The following is a 24,466-nucleotide window of genomic DNA, read 5'->3' as shown; positions in this document are numbered from 1 at the left end:
CTGAATTAATGTGAAGCAACCGCTTCCTCTCAGCTATGCTAGGCTCAATGTAATTTCTGCCCTGTGGTGAAACCTCCTGCCGCCACTTAACACGCATAACCCAGGTCTAACCAAATGCCCAAGAGGAGCAGTGTGGTGAGTCCCTTCTCGCTCACACTGTTGTGAGTCAAGTGGAGCACCACTGCCTCTGAGGGCACTACTCCAGTGCAACACTGGTGCAAGCAAAGGGGGATGAGATTCTCCATTGGGACTGGCACGGAGGTCTCTGACCCACCCCACAGCTATCACCTGGCCCTGGCTCCCAGTGAGCTAGAAATGCCCAGGGCCTTCTCCCTGGGTCAGCCAAGCCCATGCACCTGAGTTTTGTCGCACTAATCGCCTCCTCCACCTGTTTCAGGATGTGTGGCAGATTCTCAGTTGGTGCCAGTAGCCATGGGGTTACTCTGAGCCACACCCGCTCAGAGCGTTCAGCACACTTGGCTAAGGACCAGAAGATAACTCAGAACGTGTGTAGTGCGGCTTGACGTTCACACCAGGTTATTCACACGTGCAGGCTAAGCCCCAACCACTCTGGGAGTGGCACGGCCACTCACCGTGTCAGTAGGAGAGAGTGTGACACCTACCGGGCAGGGCTGGAACCAAATAGGCACGGGGCACTTTCACGTGCTTGCAGGAGGTTTTGCACAGCCAAATGCGTGGCTCTGAATAAAATGCGAAGGGCAGGTGCTGTGGCAGGAACACATGTGACACGGGAGGCCGGCCATACAGTTACAGGGGCCTCAGTGGCTGGACGTTCACCCACTCCCTGTCAGTGCCCTAGAGCTCCTGGGGTGCCCATGGCTAGTCTTGTGCCAGTGTCAGGACAAGCAAACCCAGTGTGGGGTCCCTGCTTATGCTTAATAAAGACATTCTCCCTCTTTCACACCAGCTTTTCTCCCCAGAGAACTGTGCTGACCCCAGTGTGTGAGAAGGAGGTGATGTGGAGGTGTGGGGGGGGAGCAAATCTGGCCCTTTTATATTTCAGTGCTTCCAGTAGGCACCAGCAGCACACGGTCTCCTCCAGCCAGTGCCCTCCTGCTAGCACTGAGGTGGAGGGGTGGACAGACTGGTGTGGCAGAGAGCTGACAAGTCCTAGCAGAGGTAACACAGCAGCTTACGGGTCTGGGTGTCCTAGCAGAGCGTCACGCCTGTCCTGGGTGGAGGGCAGTGAGGGGAACCCTGACCCTTGTCCCCAGCTCACTGCCAATGCTTTCCAGTTAGCCCACCCCCTGGCCAGAATTGTAGCCATAATTAGGGTTTGAAACTAAAATGGGGAAGAGCGGGGGAGGGAATCTGGCTTTGAAACAAAAATCACTGCTCAGGCCAAGGGACGCCAGTTTGACAAATTGCAGCAAAGCAGGTCCCAGCCTGGGCACTACAGGGCTGCGTTCTTGTTAGCCACAGAGCGAACCCGCCCCGAGGAGCGTCCGTGTCACTCTGACAGCAGCAATAGACATGCAGAGATCACTGTGGCCTGGAGGGAGTATGCACCCCAGGGAAGAGGACCAGCACAGGGAAGCGAGAGTTACATGGACGCGGGAAGGAAGGACGAGGTGCTCCTAACATTGCTGACCAGAGCAGGGCCAGCACGTTCAGCCACTGGCTGTGAATGCGAGGAGGAGCTCCAGCAACGCGGGCTGATGACAAGACAGGAGAAGGGCTGTGCTTTGAGGTCAGTGAAATAAAGAGGATGCACACGAGGGGGAGACATCGAGCCAGGCCCAGGCTGGGGAGAAGCCGTGCCAAAGGAGTGGGGGGCGTGCTTGGCATGGAAAGGGAGCCCAGCTGATGGTGCTATGCCGTTGGCTGAAAGGTCGCGCTGAACCCCGCTCTGGGGCAGTGCCAGCCATCAGCCTGGGCACTTCCCCAGCGTTGGGCAGATTTTCTTGCCACTCCCAATTCCGGTGGAGTAAACACCCACTGCAGACCCGGCGCATGTCAGAGCCTTCGGCCCGGAGGGGCAGAGTCTGGCTTCAGCGACTCATGTGTAAATCCAGCGTGAGTGCAGTAAGATCCATGAGGTTACTCTGGATTTACAGCCGGTGTCACCAGGGTCACGCTCTGGTCCTTGCTTTCCAAACACTGGGCCTGGAGGTTTTGTTTCACCAGTTTACAGCGAGACACCCCCCAATGCTCCCGAAAACATCAGAGGAGTCTCTGACCAAAAGAGCAAGGGAGCTGTTCAGCCTGCTCAGTCACCATGTGCTTCGGAGGGTGGGGGAGATGCAGCTGCCTGGGGCCTCACAGCAGGCGGCTTTCAGAGTCCGGTGTCTGGAGGAGTGAGAGAAGAGGTTAGTGACCAGACAGAGTGGAATTTGGTTGGGTCAGTGATATTTTATTGTCACTTAGTCTTCATATTGCTGTAGCACTTAGGAACCTCAGCCCTGAGCCAGGACCTATTGTGCAAGGGGCTGTACAAACGCAGAGCAAACAGAAAGTCCCTGCCCCAGAGGGCTCACACGCTAAGTAATGGCCAAGAGACAACAGGTGGATACAGACAGGTCAGTGGGGAAGCACAAGGAGACGACACTGGTCAGCACGATAGGCGGGGGAGTCGGCTCTGGAGTGGGGAGATGGCTCTAGCCAGGGTAGGTGAGGGATTCCAGCCCATACTGGAAATGGGGGGATGGCAGAATGCGGGGTGTCGTGCCATAGTGATTGGGGGAGAGGCAGACACTGGGCACTGCTGTGGGGGTCAGTGTTATGGGTGCTGAGAGGTGAAAAAACAGGAAGGTCCATGCTCCATAACAAACAGCGTGCAGTGCAGGAGCACAGGGACGCCCACCCCTGCTGATTGCACGGCAGACACACACTGATCCAGCCCAGACCTTGGGCCGCAGCGTTTCCGGGACACCAGGCGTTTGGATTGTGCCCATTTTTTCCTGAGTTTCCATGCAGTATAATTGTTTGCCTGAATTGGGCTGATTGGTTCTGCAAGTTGCTCATGGGTATGGAGCCTGATTCTACGGCCAGCTCTGCCCCAGGGCTGATGGGAGCAGGAGCTAGGGAGGGCTGGAGCACCCCCACAGACACACTCTGCCACAACACACCTGTGTCACGGCTGGGCACGAGCCCCAGCAGAGTCAGTGTGCGGCTCCGGGGACCCCAGGCCCAGCTGGCCTGAGAGTGGAGCCTGCCCTGTCCTGACAGCAGGGCCATGGCCATTAGATCCCTGTGCATGTGGCGCTGCAGGGCTGGCAGCTCAGAGGCCAGGCAGAGCGTCAGGCTGGCCCTGCTCCTTGCAGGCCCCTGGCCCTTCCCCAGCAGAGCCCTGAACCCTCGCAGGCGACAGAGCTGGCACAGTGAGAGGGACGAAGTGCCAGGGACTGACTACGCCAACTCCTCCTCATGCGCCTATGGCTCTGCCTCAGAGCTGCTGGGGGAAGCCAGCGTTTGGTGCCCCTAGCCTACGTCCAAGGCCTCAGGCTGACCCCACCACGCAGCGGATGGGGGGAGCTGTGCCACTCATGGGGTGGCCATGGAGAGCCCCTGGGGGGGCTACTTCCTGTGTGCCAAGGCTGGGCCCATGGGGGCACCCACAGGGGCCAGGGTGACAACTGGCCTCAGGCTGTGCCTACAGGGCAGGGTGAGGAGGTTTGGGTCAGTCTGTGAGGAAGGCAATTTAGCCCCAGTCACTATAGTCGATGTAAAGCTTATTGGTAGCATATGGACTGAAATCCTCCCCCTCTCCCAGCCCCACACCCACTGGCCGTGCCCTGAGGGGGCAGGGCACAGAGGGACTCTGCAGTGCCAACGCAATCCGCACAAAGCTTCATGGTGCCCAGTCTACGCTTTGTTCTGTCCCTTCCTTCGCTCCAGGACCACCTGGCTCCTCTTCCTGCAGCTGTAGGCTACCAGCCCCACCAGCGTGCAGAGCACAGCCAGGCAGCCCAGCGTGATGACAGCGACCACCACCCCACTCTGTGTGCGAGTCAGGCCCCACAGCCCACCCATGCCAGGGACATCCGGTGGCCTGGTCAGGGACCCACTCGCAGTCCCTACGCTTAGCTGGTTGGCCAGTGAGGGGCTGAAGGGTGTTGGTGGAACTTTCTCTGGAGCCTGGTCGGATGGATGGGTGTAGGGTGACGTTTCTGGGTGACTGAAGGAGGTGGGGTTTGGCCCGTATGTTGTGGCCCCAGAAGGGGTCTCCGGAGATGAGTGCCCCTCATCAAACGATACGACTGGGGCACCCCTCACGAGGAGCGGTAGGGCGCACACGGGCAGGCTGTCTCCCACCTTCTGCAGATTGACTCGGAGCCAGTTCTTCAGCGCCAGGATGCTGGCGTCGCAGCGCCAGGGGTTGTCGTGCAGCTTCACTTGGCGCAGCTGGGACAAAGGATCGAGGAGGCCTGCGGGGAGGTTCTCCAGGGAGTTGTTCTGCAGATGGAGGCTGAGCAGCCCAGTGGCATTCCGGAACAGGTCCTCCGGCAGGGCACGCAGCCTGTTGTTCTGCAGGGAGATGTTCTGCAGCTTGGGCAGGCCCTGCAAGAGCGCTCCCTCCAAGTTGCGCAGAGCATTGGAGTGCAGAGACAGCTCCAGGAGCTCCCTCAGGCCCTGGAAGGCAAAGGTGGAGATGGTGCGGATCTGGTTCCTGCTCAGAACCAGCAGCTGCAGCTGGGTGAGGTTGCTGAAGACGAAGTCTGGCAGGGTGGTGAGCTGGTTATCATAGAGCCACAGCTCCCTCAGCTTGGGCATGGGCCCAAAGGTCCCAGGGGCGATGTCTCGCACCGCGTTCCCATACAGTGTCAGCTTGGAGAGCTCAGGCAGGTGCAGGAAGACTCCCTGGGGAAGAGCTGCTATGACGTTGTTGGACAGGAAGAGCTTCTGCAACTGGCCATTGTGCACAAAGAGCCCGGCCGACAGGCGCTTGATCTGGTTCTGGTGCAGCCCCAGCTCCTGCAGCTCCCGGAGCCTGTCGAAGGCGCCCGCAGGGATTTCACGGAGCTGGTTCTCATACAGCCTGAGCACCTGCAGCCTCGGCAGCCTCCGCAAGGCCTTGGCCGGGAGGGCGGTGATGCTGTTCTTGGCCAGGTTAAGCTTGGTGAGGCTGGGCAGCCGGTCGAACACCCCCTCCGGGAGGGAATGCAGGTTGTTCCCGTGCAGCTGCAGCTCTTTGAGGTTGCTGAGCTGGGCAAAGTGGGAGGGCTGAATGTGCAGGATCTGGTTGCCCGACAGCAGCAGCGATTCGAGTTTCCCCAAGGTTTGGAAGAGCTCCACGGGCAACTCTTGCAGCTTATTGCTGGACAAGCTGAGGTAGCGCAGGGCAGCCAGGCCCTGGAAGGCTCTGGGGCTGATCCGAGATAGGTCGTTCTTCTCAATTCTCAGCGCAATCAGCATGGAGACATTGCTGAAGGGAGCGTCCCCCAGCTCAGCGATGCGGGTGTTGATTATCTGCAGGCTTATGGCGTTCGTGGGGATGGGGCTGGGAAGTTGCGTGATCCCTGCTCCTGAGCACTCCACTTGAGCTGATTTGGAGCACTGACATTCTTCAGGACACTGCCCAAGCGCCAAGCAAAGGACTTGAAACCCCACGAGCAGCGGGACCCAGCCTATCAGCGCCATGGGCCTGAAAGCAAAACAAACAGAGACATTCAACAGCCAGGCTTTCCCATCAGCTGCCAGAACCCCAGGCGGGCTGGAGGTCGCCACGGCCATCAGTCACCTCACCAGAGAGCGGCTCTTACAGCACTAGGGCTGCAGCAGCTTCTCACTGTACAATACACAGGACAGGCTGAGGAGATCAGCGTTCAAGCAGAGATGCCCTGCACTGGCTGGGTGAGATTAGTAGCCACCAGCATCTGGGTGACACACACAATGCCCCCAGAGACACTAGCAAAGAGTGAGAAGGCCTTAGCACCGAGAGCATTTGGCCTCAGGCTCTACAGACATGGGCCTTGTTACCCCCACTTCGCAGAGGGGCCTGAGGGGTGGAGAGAGGATCTGGCTGGCACAAGGGCCCAGCAGGTCTGTGGGAGTGCTGAGGTTAAAGCCCAGATCCCCTGGTGCCCAGTGCTGGCTCTAACCATTAGAGAACGCTACCTCCCTTATTAACATCTTTGGGCTCCAGTTGCAGCTGCCCTGCCTGTGACCTGCCCCTGCCTCCCTGTGTGCACTGGGATGACAAGGCAGACGACATTGCAACAGGGATCTCTCCCATTACTGCTGTGGCTGGAACAGGGCCTTTCATAGAATCATAGATTATTAGGGTTGGAAGGGACCTCAAGAGATCATCTAGTCTAACCCCCTGCTCAAAGCAGAACCAATCCTCAAATCCCTAAATGGCCCCCTCAAGGATTGAACTCACAACCGTGGGTTTAGCAGGCCAATGCTCAAATCACTGAGCTAGCCCTCCACCCCCCCACAAGGATGCACCAGATTCCCCATTCCCAGGGTGGCAACATGCCAGGAGCCCCTCACCAGCAGCAAGGGCCAGCCACACACCTTCACACCCTGGGTTCAATGGGAGGATGCTAATACACATGGCAGTTGGCACATGGGAACAGATCAATAGCCCCTCTAACCCTGGAGCTGCTGGCAGGGCCAATGACTGATGCTTCCACAGGGAGTAGATGCACCTGGACTGAGCAGTGCTGCTCCGTGGGAGTTGTACTGTCAGAAATGAGGCACCCAGAGGCCTAGCTGGCTGGGAACAGGGCTAGAGGATCCTAGCTTGGCTCTGTGATACGGATTTTGTACACGTTACTAAAGCCAGTTACAGTTCCTTCCCAAGCCAGCCCCTTTCCCTGGAGAAGATTCAGGCTGGAGGGCTCGACCTCTCCACTGAGGATGCACAGACCTCCCACCCACCTGAGGAACGGGAACGGGATCTCAGAGTGTCAGCCTGGATGAACAAAGGGCAGACTGGAACAAACTGGGAGCAAAGCCAACAAGTGTCTCACACGCAGCCTGGCAGCCCCCGCACCCTTTCACAGACTTTTCGCAGCAAGAGTAAAAATTGCTCTGCTCCTGCGCAGCCCCCAGGGGCTGCGAGCGTGGTTTCCTGTGCTCCAGCAGAGCAGCGTTCGCGAGCTGTTCCAGCTGGAACCAGCTTTGGAATGTCTCCAGAGCAGAACCCAGTGGAAAACTCAAACCAGCAGTTCCTGGCATCCAGTCAGGGTTTAGAAATTCAAGCAAACCCCAGGACAGTTAGGTGAGCAAAGCTGCTAACAATAACACTGGGCTGTTACATAGCCCCCTCCATCCTCGAACAGTTAGTGGAGCTGAATAATTACACGTGCAGTAATAATAGGCGTTAACTGCACTGTCCAGCAGGTTTCCCACTGGAATGAACCTACAGCTTCCTCTGCCACAACAGCATCTCTGGGGCTGGGGCTGGGGCAGAGCGGTGCTGAGCAGAGATACCCAGGCCTACGTCCTTGATGGCAATAACCGGAGGGGGTCAGGCTGATGGCTGGAAACTCTGAGCCCTGGCATTTGCAGGGCTGCCAGGCAGGCGTAATTCCACTCGGAGCTGGGCTTTGGACGGTTTACGAGCTCCAGTAACTGCAGCGACTCCGGCCACTGCACATTCACTGCTCTCTAGTCAGCCCCAGTAGCTCACTGCGTGGGGTGACGGAGCCTAGGGGATCTTTCACAGACGCATCGCAGCTCCGCTGCATGCTGGGACCGGCACCTCCAGGCACCGTGCAGCCCTGGCTGAGGTGAGCTGTGACTCACATTAAGTGCCAGGTTCTTTGGAACCATTGCTAACGCTCCCAGAAAGCAGCTCTTTGTTTGGGGTTAGCCCTGTGGGAAGACAAAGGAAATGCCTTGGGGGCAAGTTCTTTGGCTTGCCCTGTAGGCTGGTGGCCGGTGGCCCTGGGATGTGGGAAGGAGCCTGCTGACAGAGTGCCAGGATGTTCTCCGAGCCAGGCCCCTTTTCTTTCTCCCTGAGCTTGTTCAGGCCAGCGAAAGGCAAGCAGATGCTGGCCCCCTACCAATTCTGCGGCTGCCTCTTGGGGTCAGGAGCACAGGGCCCTAGAGCCATTCTCAGAGTGGGGCCCGGCTCTAGCTCGCAGGCTGACTGCACAGGAGCTTGGCCGTCCCCAGGGTCTGCAGCACCCCCAAACCTGACGGGCACGGCGGCAGCAGCAAGGGCCACCAGAGGGATTTCACCGGGAAGGCCACCATGGGCCTTGCTGGAGGGCAGGCCTCGGTGCCAGGGGGACCCTGGTGTGGGGGACAGGCTGGTTCCTTCCTGGGGAGGAGTGCGGAGATGGGGCTGTGGGGCCATCCTGCCTGTGCAGGGCCGGGGGGGATGAAACACACCTGGCTTCTGAGCCCACAAGAACTAGGACATCCCCCTTCCCCTACCTTACTTCAGCCCCAGCGAGGGGCTGAGCAGTGAGCCCAAACTGGCAGACGCCTGCCCTGAGCAGGAGGGCACCCCACACACACACCCACAGGGTCCCAGCATGCAGGCCCCAACACGGGCTCAGCAGCTCCAGAAAGGCTGTCCACAGCCCTGGAGGCAGCTCAGATGGGAAAATCCTCCCAGATGTGTCTGGTTGTGGCCCTGGAGCACATTCCCAAAGAGCCACACCCATGAGACAGGCCTAAAGTGTCCAGTTGGCATCCTGAGGAGGGGCTGGCTGGCCACGACTCACCCAGGGCTGTGGTGCATGGAGGAGCCTGCAGCTGACAGCAGAGGCTGGCCGGCCTCTCTCAACCCACCTGGAGAGATCAAAGGCAGCCTCCTCCTCCTGCCAAACACAGCAGGCAGCTGTGCGAAGGGGCAGAGACAGAGCCCACACTCAGGCCCTGCTCCTGGGGAGGGGGCACTCTGAGCCCAGGCAGCTGGGGGAGACGCCTGGTACGATGGCATGGTGCCAGCGTATGGGCTGCCTCAGGATGGCGCGCAGGTGTGAGCACTGGGGTAATAATGGGGCCACTTTGCACTTCTCGGGCACACCCGGGCTCCTGGCTCTTTATGTGGGTCCGGAGACCCTTGGCAAACCCTGCCCCAGGGACGGAGGTGTCTGCGTAAGGGTCGCAGCAGCCCGGCCCACCTCACCTTGTGGGGAGACAGATGCCCTTTGAAGCCCAACTGTTCTCAGCCACAGGGGCACTGCAGAGCCCAGCACCCATCCCCAGCCCCTAGCCTCCCACACTGGGCTCATGACTTTCACCTCCACAGGCCGCACCCGTCACTGGATGGAGCCACGGCCCCCTGATGCTATCACAACCCCATCCAACCCCCATCAGTTCAGAACTCAATATAGAGGAGCTGGTCCACACAGGGTAGAAATGGAAAGTCACTGTTTGCCCCCTTCTCCTGCTGCCCAGGACTCAATCGCCAGCCCCTGGCAGCTTCCCAGGAACTCTGACCCCTGACTCCAATATCTCACACCGACACCCCCTTTACCTGCTGAAGTGCTGGGTGAGCATCCCAGTGTGGAGCTGGGAGGACTCGCTAACTGGACTTGCTGTATTGCTGCCAGGGAAAATATTTGCTTGCAAGAGGGAAAAAATCCCTAAAAAGCCATCACATTTTTTTGGTTTACAGATGGAAACAGTTTGCATCTGAGAACAATTTTGTTTACATCAAGCAGCTTATAAACTTAACCGAGCACTCTGCACATCAGACGGTCTCTTCACGTCACACCCTTTAAAGTGAACTTGAACGATTCAAGCACCAGGTCATTAAAACCAGCTGAAAACGATTATATTCCTTTGTCTTGGTCAGGACAAGAATCTACCACTGTACAAATGAAGTGCCTGAATATTACACACACACACACACACACAGTTCCCCTTTAACAATCAACCTGTCTGAAGCTTTGATTTTACTTTCTCTTTTCACCCATTCTTTAGGGATTATTATTTATCATGCTTTGATTTTTACTCCTCTTCTCTAACTATTTCTGCTCTCACAAGAATTCTCTAGAATTGGTTTGCTGGATAAGAACAAACCCTCGAGCTGCAAAAGGGACTGGAAGGCTGGATGAACACACTGACACCCCTCAGCCCTGTCCCTGGAGAGCTGCACTGAGCCGCTCTCAACAAAGTACATGAAAAAGTAACTTACCAGCCCTGTGTCTTGCTGCTCAGATCTCGCAGAGCCAGGGAGATGTTGAGCAGCAGAAAGCCCAGTGCTGCTGTGTGAGCAGAGTGCTGTGTCCCCTCCCAGTATTTAAACGGTCTGAATCAATGAATCAGCAACAGGGCAGCGTCAGAGGCTAGAGAAATCATTGTAATAGAAAAACCTTGGGACTATTTCTCTCTTGATGTTCCCAAAGCGAAGGGAGCATTTGTGTGAAGAGCTGTAACGTAACCCTTTATATGAACCCTTGTGAGTCCTGATGCTTTTGTCTGGAGGAAGCAGCAAGCCCTGAGAACTGGACGTTACAACAGCAGAGATGTTGCCCAGATCCCAGGTCCGGTCACAGGGGGAGAGCTCCCCCTCCCCAGCGGATCACAGACAATCCTCCAGTAAGACACACAACCACTCTCGCTCCTACATTGAGACTAACCATTCCTGTGCCTACAAACCTGGGACGAGGGGGAGCTAGGCTGATGATTAGCAGACTGGGCTTGGCTACACTGGAGAGTTGCAGTGCTGGTGATGGGGTTACACTGCTGCAACTCACTCTGTGTACACACTTGAAAAGCCCAGCCAGTGCTCCAACTCCCTGGCTGCAGCGCTGGCTGTACACCTGGTCTGCTTGGGGTGTAGCGATTCCAGCGCTGGTGATGCAGCGCTGCTCATCAGGTGTGGACACCAAAAGCGCTGTTATTGGCCTCCAGGGTATTAGGAGGTATCCCAGCATACCTTTTCGGCCACTCTGCTCATCGTTTCACACTCCACTGCCCTGGGGCTCAGGTGACCCGCCCTTTAAATGCCCCGGGAATTTTAAAAATCTCCTTCCTGTTTGCTCAGCCAGGCAGGTGTGGAGTGCAATCAATCAATCACTGACCATGCCTCCACGCCCCAAACGAGCCCCAGCATGGAGCAATGGCGAGCTGCAGGACCTCATCAGTGTTTGGGGTGAGGAAGCTGTGCAGTCACAGCTGCGCTCCAGCCGTAGAAATTATGATACCTATGGGCAGATATCAAAGTCCATGCTGGCAAAGGGGCCATGAACGGGACGCGCTGCAGTGCAGGGTTAAAGTAAAGGAGCTGCGGAGTGCCTATTGCAAAGCCCGTGAGGGAAACCGGCGCTCAGGTGCTGCCCCCACGACCTGCCGTTTTTACAACGAGCTGGATGCGATACTTGGGGGTGACCCCACTGCAAATCCGAGGACCACGATGGACAGTTCAGAGCCGGGAGAGGAGGTGGGGGAGGGTGTGGAGGAACCAGAGAGTGAGGGTACTGGGGTGGTGGGAGACACCCAGAGTCCCAGGAGGCATGCAGCCAGGAGCTCTTCTCAAGCCAGGAGGAAGCTAGCCAGTCGCAGCAGCTGGAACTTGTTGGTGAAGAAGAAGCAGAGGAGCGTGTTCCCGGTAAGCAGCTTTTATTTTTAGGAGGATGTTTTTTGAGAGGGGGGGGGGGGTTATGGCTGCCTGCATGCATGCATGCCTAGATGTGGAATAGCCCATTGATTTGGTCTATCACGTCGCGGTAATCGGCCTCTGTAATCTCTGCAAAAGTTTCTGCCAGAGCGTGGGCAATGTGCTTGCGCAAGTTTATAGGGAGAGCTACCGTGGTCCTTGTCCCAGTCAGGCTAACGCGTCCGCGCCACTGTGCCGTGAGGGGGGGGGACCATTGCTGCACACAGGCAAGCTGCATAGGGACCAGGGCGGAATCCACATTGCTGGAGAAGACCCTCCCGCTCTTCCCAGGTGACGCGGAGCAGGGATATATCTGGAAGGATAAAATCCTGTGGAAAATGTAGGGATACTGTTCAGTGCACTTCCCCCCAGCTGCTCTCTGCTTTCCCCAATGCACAAAACCCCATTGAGCCCTTATCAGGCAGCTCCCCTTCCCAGGGGAGTCGCAGCAGAAACATTGATTCCAGGAGTAAGTGCTGTGGCAATTGTGGGGGTGGTGTTCAGTGGTCTTTCCCCCCAGCTGCTCTCTGCTTTCCCAATGCACAAAAACCCCATTGAGCCCTGACTCACTCAGCAGCTCACCATTCCCAGGGGAGTCGCAGCAGAAACATTGATTCATTAGTGACCAGCCCCAGTACTCACCATGTCTTCTCTGCTGTTGCCTCTCTGTGCTATGTTAGGTATGTGTAAATGATGCTACAAAGAGTCTACAAACTCCTTCACTGTGATTATAAACAATGCAGCCTCTGTAATAAATGTTTCTGTTTCTGTTTTTTTTTTTAAGTGTCCTTGAATCCTCCGGCTCTAAGTGGTACAGATGAAGAGACTACAGAACTTGAGAAGGCGGCAAAGGAGAAGCAAAGAAGATTTGGTGAAAGCAGTTATGAATCAGTATGCCAGAGAGAGTAAGAGAGTGCAGGACTGGAGAGAGAAAATGCACCAGTGGAGGGAAACAGAAAGCAGGAAAAAGAATTGGCTAACAGAAAAAAGAATTGGCAAAAGCACAAAGCAGCTTATAAGCCTCCTGGCGCGCCAAACGGACTGTATGCAGTCACTGGTAGCCATGCAGGCAGATCTATACCGTGCTAACCCACCCCCATCCCAAAGCTCTCTCCTTTTGCCCCAGTGTTTGCTCAAACCCCCTTCCCCAGTATCCTGTTCTTACCACCACCAGCTGCCCCCCACACCTGTACGTTCACCTACCAGCCCTGAGAACTACGACCCTTACCCTCTGCACTCAACCCCCATCACCATGCAGCATAGTAATCCTGAAGTGCAGCAGGCATTGCAGAGCACTCCAGGCAGGACATATTCAAACATCTGACTGTACAGTTCATCACCCTACCCGTCCCCCTGCCCTTTTATGTACTGTATTTTTAATAAAGGATTTCTTTTGCTTTTAAAACAGTTTTTTTTATTATTGCAGAAAGAGAAACATACTGTACCCCAGGGAAAAATCATTGTAACCACTGCACTTAACCCCAGTGCAAGGCACCAAACATTACTGTTGGCTTTCAGCCTCAAATTGCTCCCTCAAGGCATCCCTAATCCTTGAAGCCCTGTGCTGGGCCTCTCTAGTAGCCCTGCTCTCTGGCTGTGCAAATTCAGCCTCCAGGCGTTGAACCTCGGAGGTCCATTCGTCACTGAATGTTTCACCCTTCCCTTCACAAAGATTATGGAGGGTACAGCACGCGGATATAACCGCAGGGATGCTGCTTTCCCCCAAGTCTAGCTTCCATAAAGACACCTCCAGCGTCCCTTTAAACGGCCAAAAGCACACTCCACAGTCATTCTGCACCGGCTCAGCCTGTAGTTGAACCGGTCCTTGCTCCTGTCAAGCTTTCCTGTGTACGGTTTCATGAGCCAAGGCATTAAGGGTAAGCGGGTCTCCAAGGATCACAATGGGCATTTCGACGTCCCCTACTGTGATCTTTCCGGTCTGGGAAAAAGTCCCGGCCTGCAGCTTCCTGAACAGGCCACTGTTCCGAAAGATGCGTGCATCATGCACCTTTCCAGGCCAGCCTGTGTAAATGTCAGTGAAACGCCCACGGTGATCCACAAGCGCCTGGAGAACCATAGAGAAATACCCCTTCCGATTAATGTACTCGGATGCCTGGTGGGGTGGGGCCAGAATAGGAATATGCGTCCCATCTATCGCCCCCCCACAGTTAGGGAAACCCATTTGTGCAAAGCCATCCAGAATGTCCTGCACGTCCCCAGAGTCACGGTTCTTCTTAGCAGGATGCGATTAATGGCCCTGCAAACTTGCATCAACACTATTCCAACGGTCGACTTTCCCACTCCAAACTGGTTCGCGACCGATCGGTAGCTGTCTGGAGTTGCCATCTTCCAGACTGCAATAGCCACCCGCTTCTCCACTGACAGGGCAGCTCTCAATCTCGTGTCCTTGCGCCGCAGGGTGGGGGCGAGCTCAGCACACAGTCCCATGAAAGTGGCTTTTCTCATCCGAAAGTTCTGCAGCCACTGTCGTCATCCCAGACTTGCAGGACGATGTGATCCCACCACTCAGTGCTTGTTTCCCAAGCCCAAAGGCGGTGTTCCACGGTGCTGAGCACGTCCGTTACTGCCACAAGCAATTTAGTGTCACACGCGTCAGGCGAACCTATATCTGTATCATCGTCGTCGGACTCCTCACTGTCACTTTGGAGCTGAAGGAATAGCTCAACTGCCAAACGTGATGTGCTGGTGGCATTCATCAGCAAAGTCCTCAGCAGCTCAGGCTCCATTTCTAACAGAAACCGCGCTGCAGACTCACAATGGCACCAAACTGCTGGAGCGATGCACCACGGGGTGTTGGGACAGGAAGCGGAATGACCTGCACCCTTCCGTCCCCTTCCCACAACCCACAGCACCAAAATGGGACGAGGTGCTCTGTGGGATAGCTGCCCACAATGCACCACTCCCAACAGCGCTGCAACTGCTGCAAATGTGTTGCAAATGTAGGAACAGCGCTGCAGTGTGGCCACACTGCAGCGCTGGTAGCTGTAAGTGTGGCCACACTGCAGCGCTGGTCCTACATAGCTGTAACTCCCAGCGCTGCACATTTCCAAGTGTAGCCATGGCCAGAGTCTTTGCTGCTTAGCCAGAGCCTTCCCTGCTGACTTCAGCGTGCTGTACAGAGGGAGGAGGCTGCACTTCTCAGATGGGGACACTGAGGCACAGGGAAACTAAGTGTCTTGCCCAAGGTCACACAGGGAGCCAGGGATACAGCAAGGAACAGAGCCCAGGGCTACTGCCTCCCAGCTCCCTGCTGTAACCCCACTCAGCACTGCCCCTGCCCACTGGCAGCTTTGACACAGCTTGCGCCCCACTAGGGGACAGCCCCATGCCTCCCATAACAGTGGGAGGAGAAACATACCGAGCATCAGCAGCGGCCAAGGCCAAGGGCGAACTGCTTGTCCAGGCCAGCCCCCCGCAGTGGGGCCCTCAGGTGGCTCCTGGGTGCCGGGCTGTGAGCCAAGGCCTTTGGGAGCGACCCCACTCTGACCCGCCAAAGCCAGGCAGCCTCGTGCCACTTCCATGTGAGCCCTGGTCCAGCTCGCCTCATGGGGCAGCCACATGCCTGGCTCCATCACACTCTCCCCACAGATCCATGGGCCTAGGACAACCCCCAGCAAACCCCTGCTCAGCTCTGCCTCTGGACCCTGCAGCCAGGGTGAGTCCCCAGCACACACCTGGCCCAGCAGCCTCTGGTGATTGCCTCGCACCCCTGTGCCATGGCAGTCCCTCTGCCTGGCCGGGCGGGGAGTGAGGGACAGAGCTTGGCTGGGGGCGCTGGGGGGCTGGGAGGGCAGGGCTATTTGGGGCTCCATATAGTACATGGCCCAGGCCTCAGGCCACTCTTGGCTTTCGAGGAGCTGGCTAAGTAGCAGGCTTGGAGCTAACCACAAAGTGCAGGCTGCAGTCACAGCCACGGTCAGGGAAAACTCACGGCCAGTGCGCTCAGTCAGTCCAGCTCAAAGTGCCACGCCTGCAAAATGGCCCTGGGCTGGCCCTGGGGCAAGCGTCTGCCCTTGAGCCCAGCTGTGCTGCTTCATGGACTGATGGGTGATCACCGGGCCTGATCCCACAAGCTCTCCCCGCGAGCCCACCGCCAGCCGGGCTCCGTACAGGGGACACGAGCGATGGATTAAAAGGACAAGGCACTTCCAGCTGGCACACAGAGGCAGCTGTAAAGCTTGTGCTTAGCCCGGCTCAGCACTGCATTGCCATCCGTGAGCATAGCAGAGGCACAGTCACGGTAGGTTCCCAGGCATTCCGTTTTCGACTGGAACGCTTGGTCGAAAAGGGAGCCTGGCAGCTCCAGGCAGCACCACTGACCAGGCTGTTAAAAGCCCGATCGGCAGCACAGCAGGGCTAAGGCAGGCTCCCTGCCTGCCCTGGGACCGTGCAGCTCGCCAGAAGCAGCAGGCATGTCTGGCTCCTAGGTGCAGGGATGATCGGGGAAGTGTCGTTTGTCTGGCCCCCAGTGCCGGCTCCGCAGCTCCCACTGGCCAGGAAACGTGGCCAATGGTAGCTGTAGAGGCTGTGCTTGCAGGCGCAGACACCACGCAGAGCCGCCTGGCCGCACATTCACCTAGGGAGCGGACATGTCGCCCGCTTCCAGGAGCGGCATGGAGCCAGGGCAAGCAGGGAACCTGCCTTAACCTCGCTGTGCCAGCGCCACCCAGCTGGAGCCCACACCCTGAACCCCCTGCCCCAGATTGGAACCCTATCCCACATCCTAACTCCCTCCCGGAGCCCACACCCCAACCCCCTGCCCCAGGTCAGAACAACATCCCACATCCTAACTCCCTCCCGGAGCCCACACCCCAACCCTCTGCCCCAGGTCAGAACCCCATCCCACATCCTAACTCCCTCCCACATCCCCTACCTCTACCTCAGCCCTGAGCTCCCTCCCACACTCCAAACCCCTCATCCCCAGCCCCACTCCAGAGCCTGCATCCCCAGCCAGAGCGCTCAGCCCCCCTCACATCCCTACCCACTGCCTCAGCCCAGTGAAAGTGAGTGAGGGTGGGAGACAGCGGAGGGGGGCTGGGGCGGAGCTTCAGAGAGGGGGCGAGGCAGGAGTGAGGCCTCAGGGAAGGGTCGGGGCAGGTTCTGTGCAATTAGAAAGTTGGCAGCCATACGCCATGGCCTGGCAGTCAGGCCAACCTCACAATGCCCTGACACTGCACTGCGATACGGGAACTCGCCCCCAGGACAGACCCGAGTCTGCTCAGCAGTAGTGATGGCCCCTGCTCAGGCCCGCCTGCATGGCCCCTTCTGCTGGCTGCATGAGGGGACTCACTTCTTTTCCTCAACATGGGGTGGCCACAACTGCTACTCCTGATGCTGCGCATATAGCACGTGTGCACCGCAGACAGACAACTAGGCACTGCAAGATAAACGGCGACAGGAGGGGGCGGAACGGGGGGAAGCCGCTGGAAGAGAAATGGGATCAAGGGCAGAAAAACAGAATGAGGGGAAAGAACGAGAAACTCGACAGAAACTGGAAAGTACAAGAGAGACCAGAGAGTTTGTAGCTGGGCTGGAAGATGGAGGGCAGGAGAACAGTAGTGCCAGAATCACGGCAGGAGACGTGGCACACGCAGTCACTGCACAACATACCGAGCTTTTTATTCACAGGCAACAGCTGGGCTTGGTGCAGAGCAAGGACGGGGGACCCAGAGACACACACGAGGACATGGAGCCCCCGGCGTGCACACGCATGCCCATGACAGCCATGCAATCAAGGAGTGTGCTTCTGCCATCCTGCTATCAACCGAGTGCCTTCATCCCTGCCCTAATGAAATGCACGGAATTGCATGGGCTAGTGTCCTGAGCACAGGACTAGGGGCCTGGCACTCTAGCCACACTCTGACATAGGCTCCATCTGTGGCCGAGGGTGAGTCCCCATCCACCTCTGTGCCTCAAGTGCTGATACGAACAAACAATGTCTGGAGGAGGAGGAGAGGCTCCAAAGTGGGCTCTTTGGCAAAGGCATTTCCGAGGTTTTCGTGTTTTACTGGCTTCCTCCTGTTTTCCTCTGTGGGCAAGGTGGGCTCTTGCAATTATCTGAGCCTCACACTGCCTCCCTGCCGACACTGGAAACACCTTGCAACAACAAACAGGCTTTGCTAGGCAGGGGTGAGCCATGAGCTTCCCCTTCACACCATGACTGCTCCCGCCATTCGGGGAAGTGCTTTTCCCCTACCCAGGGCCAATGACACCCTGCAAAGGGAATGAGTCACAGAGCACAAGTACATTGTTGTTAAGCCATATGCCGCAGAGAAAGGGTCACTCCAGAGAAGCAGCTGCTTTCCCAGAGAATGTGATTCCTGGAGCCAAACACTGCACCTCTGTCCAGCCAAGGATTCACCCCTGTGCCAGTGCCATGGATGTCACTGAGCTAGTAAAGGAGGATGGAGGAAAGCAGAGATCTATTGGGGAGCAACATCCCCCCTCAAGGCTGCCTGGAATCTTGGGGTCACTGATCCAATCACCCCCGAGGGGGAGCAGCCAACGAGTCCGTGGCCCTGTCGGGCAGGGTGCTCAGGGGAATTGCAGACACACGCAGGCTACAGACTGTCCATGTTGCCACATCTGCACGAAGTCGGGGAAAGGACCACTCTGCCTGTCCAGTCTGACCTGGAGGTGCCCCCAACCTCAGATCAAAGACAACTAAAGCCAGCCCAAGACAGCAGGTTCTCTGTCAGCACTTCAGCCTCCGCGCCAGGCCAACCCCAGCTCAGACAGCATCGGCCTTTGAAGAGGAGACGACGCCCGCTTAGGACCCAGCCACGAAGCTGTGCCTAAGCAGCACGCCCAGTGATTGCTCACCCTGAGAACCGCGCCATGGGAGCTGGGTGATTCTGGGATGACACCAGCTGAAACAAAGACTCTTGTTCAAAGCCTGTGCGCAGGTCCATTCCTGGGGCTTTGCTCAGGCAGAACTCGCTAGCTGTTTGGATGAGTTATGCTTAATTATACTTTCCAGGCTGAGACTCCCAAACTGCTTATGTGGGGCTGAAACAGAGCAGCCCTTACACTCTTCACAGGGCGTCTGCATTTGTTCTGCCGCCCAATCCTTTAAAAAAATGAGTTTCCTCTTAATTAAGGCCTGGGCTGATTCTGTGCGTACCCAGCCCTCCGAATGGAATCATTCAGCTCATTGCCACATGAATGAATGTGTCTGAGTTTCCAACACCATCCACCAGTGACTGATGTAGAGAAAGCTGTTTGTTTAAATGAACACACGCGCGCACACGCAAGCACACCCCAGAGAGGAAAATGCTTCCCTTCAGCAGCTATTCCCTTCTCTATTATTTCATGTACATCTAAAGCCCCTTTCCCCATCCCCCACCATGGATTTGGGGCTCCTTACACGCAGACATTCTTGCACGAGGGTTTGCTGCAGTAGGATTATAGTCGTCTCAGTCCCTTTCAACAGAAGGAAGGGTCAGACCGACTGATGTAGAGTCATGGGGCTCGGTCACCCACCCACCTTTCCACACAGTAATACTCATCCTTTGTTCGGCCATGACCTGCTGGGTACTCCGCTGTGATGCAATTTTGGTTCTTTCCCCACCAGCTGAGATCTGCTGCTTTAGACAAATGCCTGCAGGCAAAGGCGAGTCCTGAAATGCAACACAATTTACCCGGGTTCTTCAGCACTTGAAGCCTTACCTTTAAATCGAAGTTGGATGTCAGTTTCTAACAGATCTGCTCTGGCTCAACCGGAAGTTATGGACCGGAGGCAGGAATCCTTGGGTGAGGGTCTCATGTCTGTTGTGTGTTGCTTTTTATGCCACACATATCACTGCAGCATCTGGACGCCTTTCAGTCATGCATTAATTAATGCAGCTAATCTCTGATATGTTGCTCCCTCAGGCAGAAGTGTGTGCAGCTGGGGAGCGCTTGGAAGGAAGGTGAAGAGCTTGGGGTGGTCCTTGGTTCCTGGGGGTGTTCTTCCCACAGCCTGGCACCAGCCGGAGGAAGTTCTTTCTCCCGCACACAGACAAGTGTTGCCTGTATAAAGCCCCACTGGGCCAGAGGAGCACAGCTGCTGACCAGTCTCCATCCCAGAGCTTTAGTTGATCGTTTAAGTACCAAGGGCCGAGGACATTGGCCCCTCAAAGATGAGGGCTGAGACCATGAACTTGATTCGCTCTTCTGTGTGAAGCCGGAGGAGAGAGGGGAGGACAGGTGTGATGTCAAATTACAAAGGGTGAATATAAAAAATAACACAAGCATGTAAGGCCAAAATTAGAAAGGCCAAGGCACAAAACGAGATTAAACTAGATAGGGACGTACAGGGTAAGAGGAAATTATTTTACAAATACAAGAGAAGCAAGAAGACAACCAAGGACAGGGTAGGCCCGTTACTCAATAATGGGGGGAAAGACAATATCAGAAAACACAGCGGTGTGCAAAGTGGTACATGCCTTTGTCGTTTCAGTTTTCACCAGAAAGGTTAGCAGTGATTGGACGACTAACCAGTGAACATCAGTGGAAATGGGGTGGGATATGAAGCTAAAAAAGGGAAAGAACAAGTCAAGAATTCCTTAGGTTAGATTTCTTGAAGTTGACAGGGTCTGACAAAATACATCCTAGGATACTTAAGGAACTGGCTAAAGACATTTTGGAGCCATTAGCCATTATCTCTGAGAATTTGTGGAGGACAGGAGAGATCCCAGAGGACTGGAAAGGGCTAATATCGTACCTATCTATAAAAAGGGAATAAGGACAACCCAGGGAGGGAGTTATAGACCAGACAGCTTCACTTTGGTACCTGGAAAGATAATGAGGAAATAATCAATTTGTAAGCACCTAGAAGATAATAAGGTTATAAGTAACAATGAACATGGATTTATCCAGAACAAATCATATCAAATTAACCTAATATCCTTCTTTGACTGGGTAACAAGCTGTGTGGATAGGGAGGAAGCCCAGAGATGTGGTATATCTCGACTTTAATAAAGCTTTTGGTACTGTCTCACATGGCCATCTCATCAACAAACTAGGGAAATGTACCCTAGATGAACCTCCTAGAACAGTGGTTAGAACATAATGTAAGAACATAAGAATGGCCGTACTGGGTCAGATCAAAGGTCCATCTAGCCCAGTATCTGTCTGCCGACAGTGGCCAATGCCAGGTGCCCCAGAGGGAGCGAAGCTAACAGGTAATGATCAACTGATCTCTCTCCTGCCATCCATCTCCATCCTCTGATGAACAGAGGCTAGGGACACCATTCTTTACCCTTCCTGGCTAATAGCCATTTATGGACTTAGCCACCATGAATTTATCCAGTTCCCTTTCTGGTTCTCAGACTTTTGTACTGGTGACCCCTTTCACATAGCAAGCCTCTGTGTGTGCCCCTCCTTAGAAATTAAAAACATCTTTGTACATATTTAACACTATTATAAATGCTGGATGCAAAGCAGGGTTTGAGGTGGAGGCTGACAGCTTGCGACCCTCCATGTAATAACCTCCCGACCCCCTGAGGGATCCAGACCTCCAGTTTGAGAACCCCTGTCCTAGAAGGTAGGTGCACACCTGGTTGGAAAACCATTGTCAGAGAGTAGTTATCACTGGCTCACACTCAAGAAGGAAGGGTATATCAAGTGGGGTCCTGCGGAGATCTATCCTGGATCCAATTCTATTCAAAATTTTCATCACTGATTTAGATAATGACAGAGAGCACACTTATAAGGTTTGCGGATGATACCAAGGTGGGAAGGGTTGCAAGTGCTTTAGAAGACAGGATTAAAATTCCAAATGATCTGGACAAACTGGAGAAATGGTCTGAAGTAAATAGGCTGAAATTCAATAAGGACAAATGCAAAGTGCTCGACTTAGGAAGGAACGATCAGTTGCGCACGTACAGACTGGGAAATGACTGCCTAGGAGGCAGCCCTGCGGAAAGGGATCTGGGGTCAGAGTGGGTCACAAACTGAATGAGAGTCAACACTGTAATACGACTGCAAAAAAGCAAAGGTCAGTCTCGGAAGTATTGGCAGGAGTGTGGAAAGCAAGACACAAGAGATAATTCTTCCGCTCTGCTCAGCACAGAGGAGGCCGCAACTAGAGAAATGGGCACCACACTTTGGGAAAGATCTGAACAAACTGGAGAAAAGCGAAAAGAGCGACAGAAATGATTAAAGGTCTAGAAAACATGAGCTATGAGGGAAGATTGAAAAAATTGGGTTTGTTTAGTCTGGAGAAGAGACGACCGAGAGGGGGCATGATAACAGTCTTTGAACAGGTACAAGTTTGTGATATAAAAGAGAGTGATAAATTGTTCTCCTTAACCTCTGAGGACAGGACAAGAAGCAATGGGCTTAAATTGCAGCAATGGGAGGTTTAGGGTGGACATTAGGAAAAACTTTTGGTCAGAGTGGTTAAGCACTGGAATAAATTGCCCAGGGAGGTTGTGGAATCTCCATCATTGGAGATTTTTAAGAGCAGGTTGGACAAACCCCTGTCAGGGATGGTCTAGATCATTCTTAGTCCTGCCATGAGTGCAGGGGACTGAACTAGAGACCTCTCGAGGTCCCTCCCAGACCTACAATTCAATGTGCTGGCAGTAGTCAGCATTGCTGAGGAGCCGCACTGCAGCATTCGGTACCAGCTGGAGTTTCCGAAGCACTGAAGGTGCTCTTGGTCTGTTACGCAGGACTCCAGACTAGATGATCCAGTGGTCTCTTCTGGCCGCAGAACGTACAACTCTCTGAAGGCAGTACGGCTCTGGTTCTGACTTCAAACCCGACAGCAGATGGGGTTGTGGAGAAGGGAAGGGCATTCCAGACCTCCTGCCTGAACCGTTCCTGGTGGAATGGATCTCGGAGAAGAGCTCACCCCTTGTTTGGAATGTTTGCAGCACGGCAAGCAGGTACTCTGTGTGCAGAGAACACATCCACGGCTAAAGCTGTGTCCACACAAGGCTGTTCCCCACCGTCACAAGAGTTGATGAGTAAATGCCAGAGCACTAGTGTCCTGCAGCCACTGGCAGCTTTACCAACCTGCTGCCTGCCCTTGCTCACTGGCGGCCTAGAGAACAGTGGACAAAACCCCCACAGCCACAAGCACTTTGGCTGCTTTAGTGCTCGTGCTGTGGCTCCTGCCAGTGAAATTGGTGGTGGGGATCTTAGGGTTATACAAAGCCAGTGCAGACAAGGCTGATGCCACTGGGACTCTTCTGCAGCAGGGAGACCTTTCTGCTTTCACATTCAGGCCTGTTCCCATTTGGGATCTGTGCAGCAGGCACCATCTTTAATCAGGGGTTGATGGAGGAGCCACAATGAACACCCAAAGACACTGCTCCCAAGTCCAGAGCTCTCCATCTGGGGTGCTCTAGCATTAGCACATGGTTGCAAAGAATGATTACAGGCAAAACAATAACCTGCCCTCCACCCTCTGCACAGATCCCACAGCACTGCCCCTTGTGCATGGGCTCAGTGATTTCCCTAGCCCCCCCCTGTATTTCCCCAACATCCCCCCTAGTTTTGTGAGCTAGTTACATACCAATTCAGTGACTGTTTGGAAATCTGAATTTAAACTGAAACATTAATACACACTTTAAAAGCTTATACAGTGTATGATAAAATGTGTATCTGAAAAAGTATACTAGATTTGAAAAGTATGAACATAGACTAGCTTCCCTAGCGTGTCCCTGCTTCCTTATACAGCTGTGTGTTTTTTTGATGTCAGTGCCATTCATGATGTTGGCCCACCTAATAATATCAAATGATGAATTTGTAAGCAAAGTCTAAATGGAGGTATGCGGTCCCTGACTAGGCGGTAGAGATGAAGCTGGGGCCTTTGGTGGCGGGTATATAGGCCAGGATTATAATTACATTGCATCCTATATCTACAGGCTTATCGCCCGTATGCAATAACCTCATACAACAGAGTCTAGTGTAAGAGCTACCAAATTTCGATGCATTCTCGCATATTTTGGTCCTGCAGGGCGTGGGTTCCTAAGGCAAGACCACTTCAACGTCGGGGCGAAAATGGGGAGATTGAAATGTTGTTCTTATTGTATGAGTAAAGTTAGGGCACGTAGAACTGTACTTAGCCTGTGATGATTTGAAGGCATCAAGAGAGAGTGGGTGGATCTGTCCTCTTATTGGGATTCCACGTCAGCGTCTCCACTGTTTTTTAAAAGGTACAGATGCCTGATTACCGGCATCCATAGATAGTTCTTTTGTTCTGGTTAAAGTGATCCACTGCAGCTGAATATCACCCTGACAAATCAGGTCTAAGTGCTTTAGTTCCTGTTGTGGGGACAGCATTTCCTGTGAAGAGAATCAGCCCAGACTGCACTAGCACGCGAGGTTCCCCAATGACAGCCCTCAGCTTGAAATGGACTGTAGAGTCTTGGTTGGAACCTCAAGAGTACCCAACTTGCAGGGGTCACAGGGCAGGTGGCAGCAGAAGTGTGAGCTGCCGCAGGGCCATTGGCAACAGCGCAGTGGGATGTGAACGGTGGCACAACGAAACAGCCGTGGCCAGAATGCAAACAAGTGAGCCAGACTGGAGAACAAGCAAAGGTGCCTTTTCTTGTCCGCCCACCTGGAAGGGTGTAATCACTGTGAAAACAACTCTTGAACATCTGAGATCTACTCTCCACTGACCAAGTAACAACACCTGCGGACTGGTGGGCGGGGGAGGGAACAAGTTAACACAAACATTTGTTTGTTTGAACTATATTTTAGTCACTTTGCTCCAGAATGTTAGGATTTGTGACTAGGAATGGAAACTTATATAAATATGTTTCCTAGATAGGTTTGCCAAGAATTTTCTTCAAAATCATTATTTGCCAAGGGTTGTTTATCTCACATTGTTGCTGTCTTTGATAAGAGGTCATTATTTTGGGGAGTTTCCTGTACTAAACATTTTTATTATTATAATTAATTTTTAATAAACATAAG

General features: G+C 54.5%; 1 protein-coding gene across 1 annotated transcript; it reads right to left on the bottom strand.

Moving 5' to 3' along the window:
• Window positions 1-2,353: 2,353 nt before the first annotated feature.
• On the bottom strand, window positions 2,354-5,601 carry LRRC15 (leucine rich repeat containing 15). Its single transcript, XM_075069043.1, has one exon. The coding sequence runs from the start codon at window positions 5,599-5,601 to the stop codon at window positions 3,826-3,828; it is 1,776 nt and encodes a 591-aa protein (XP_074925144.1). The 3' UTR covers window positions 2,354-3,825.
• Between the last annotated feature and the right edge of the window lie 18,865 nt (window positions 5,602-24,466).

This window comes from Chelonoidis abingdonii, chromosome 8, assembly GCF_003597395.2.
Source record: "Chelonoidis abingdonii isolate Lonesome George chromosome 8, CheloAbing_2.0, whole genome shotgun sequence".
Taxonomy (NCBI): domain Eukaryota; kingdom Metazoa; phylum Chordata; order Testudines; family Testudinidae; genus Chelonoidis; species Chelonoidis abingdonii.
The sequence above is the reverse complement of the archived record's forward strand: the minus strand, read 5'-3'. Positions and strand labels throughout refer to the sequence as shown.

Excerpts from the sequence above, each read along its gene's own strand:
- LRRC15 (XM_075069043.1), bottom strand. The coding sequence starts at position 5,601 with ATGGCGCTGATAGGCTGGGTCCCGCTGCTCGTGGGGTTTCAAGTCCTT.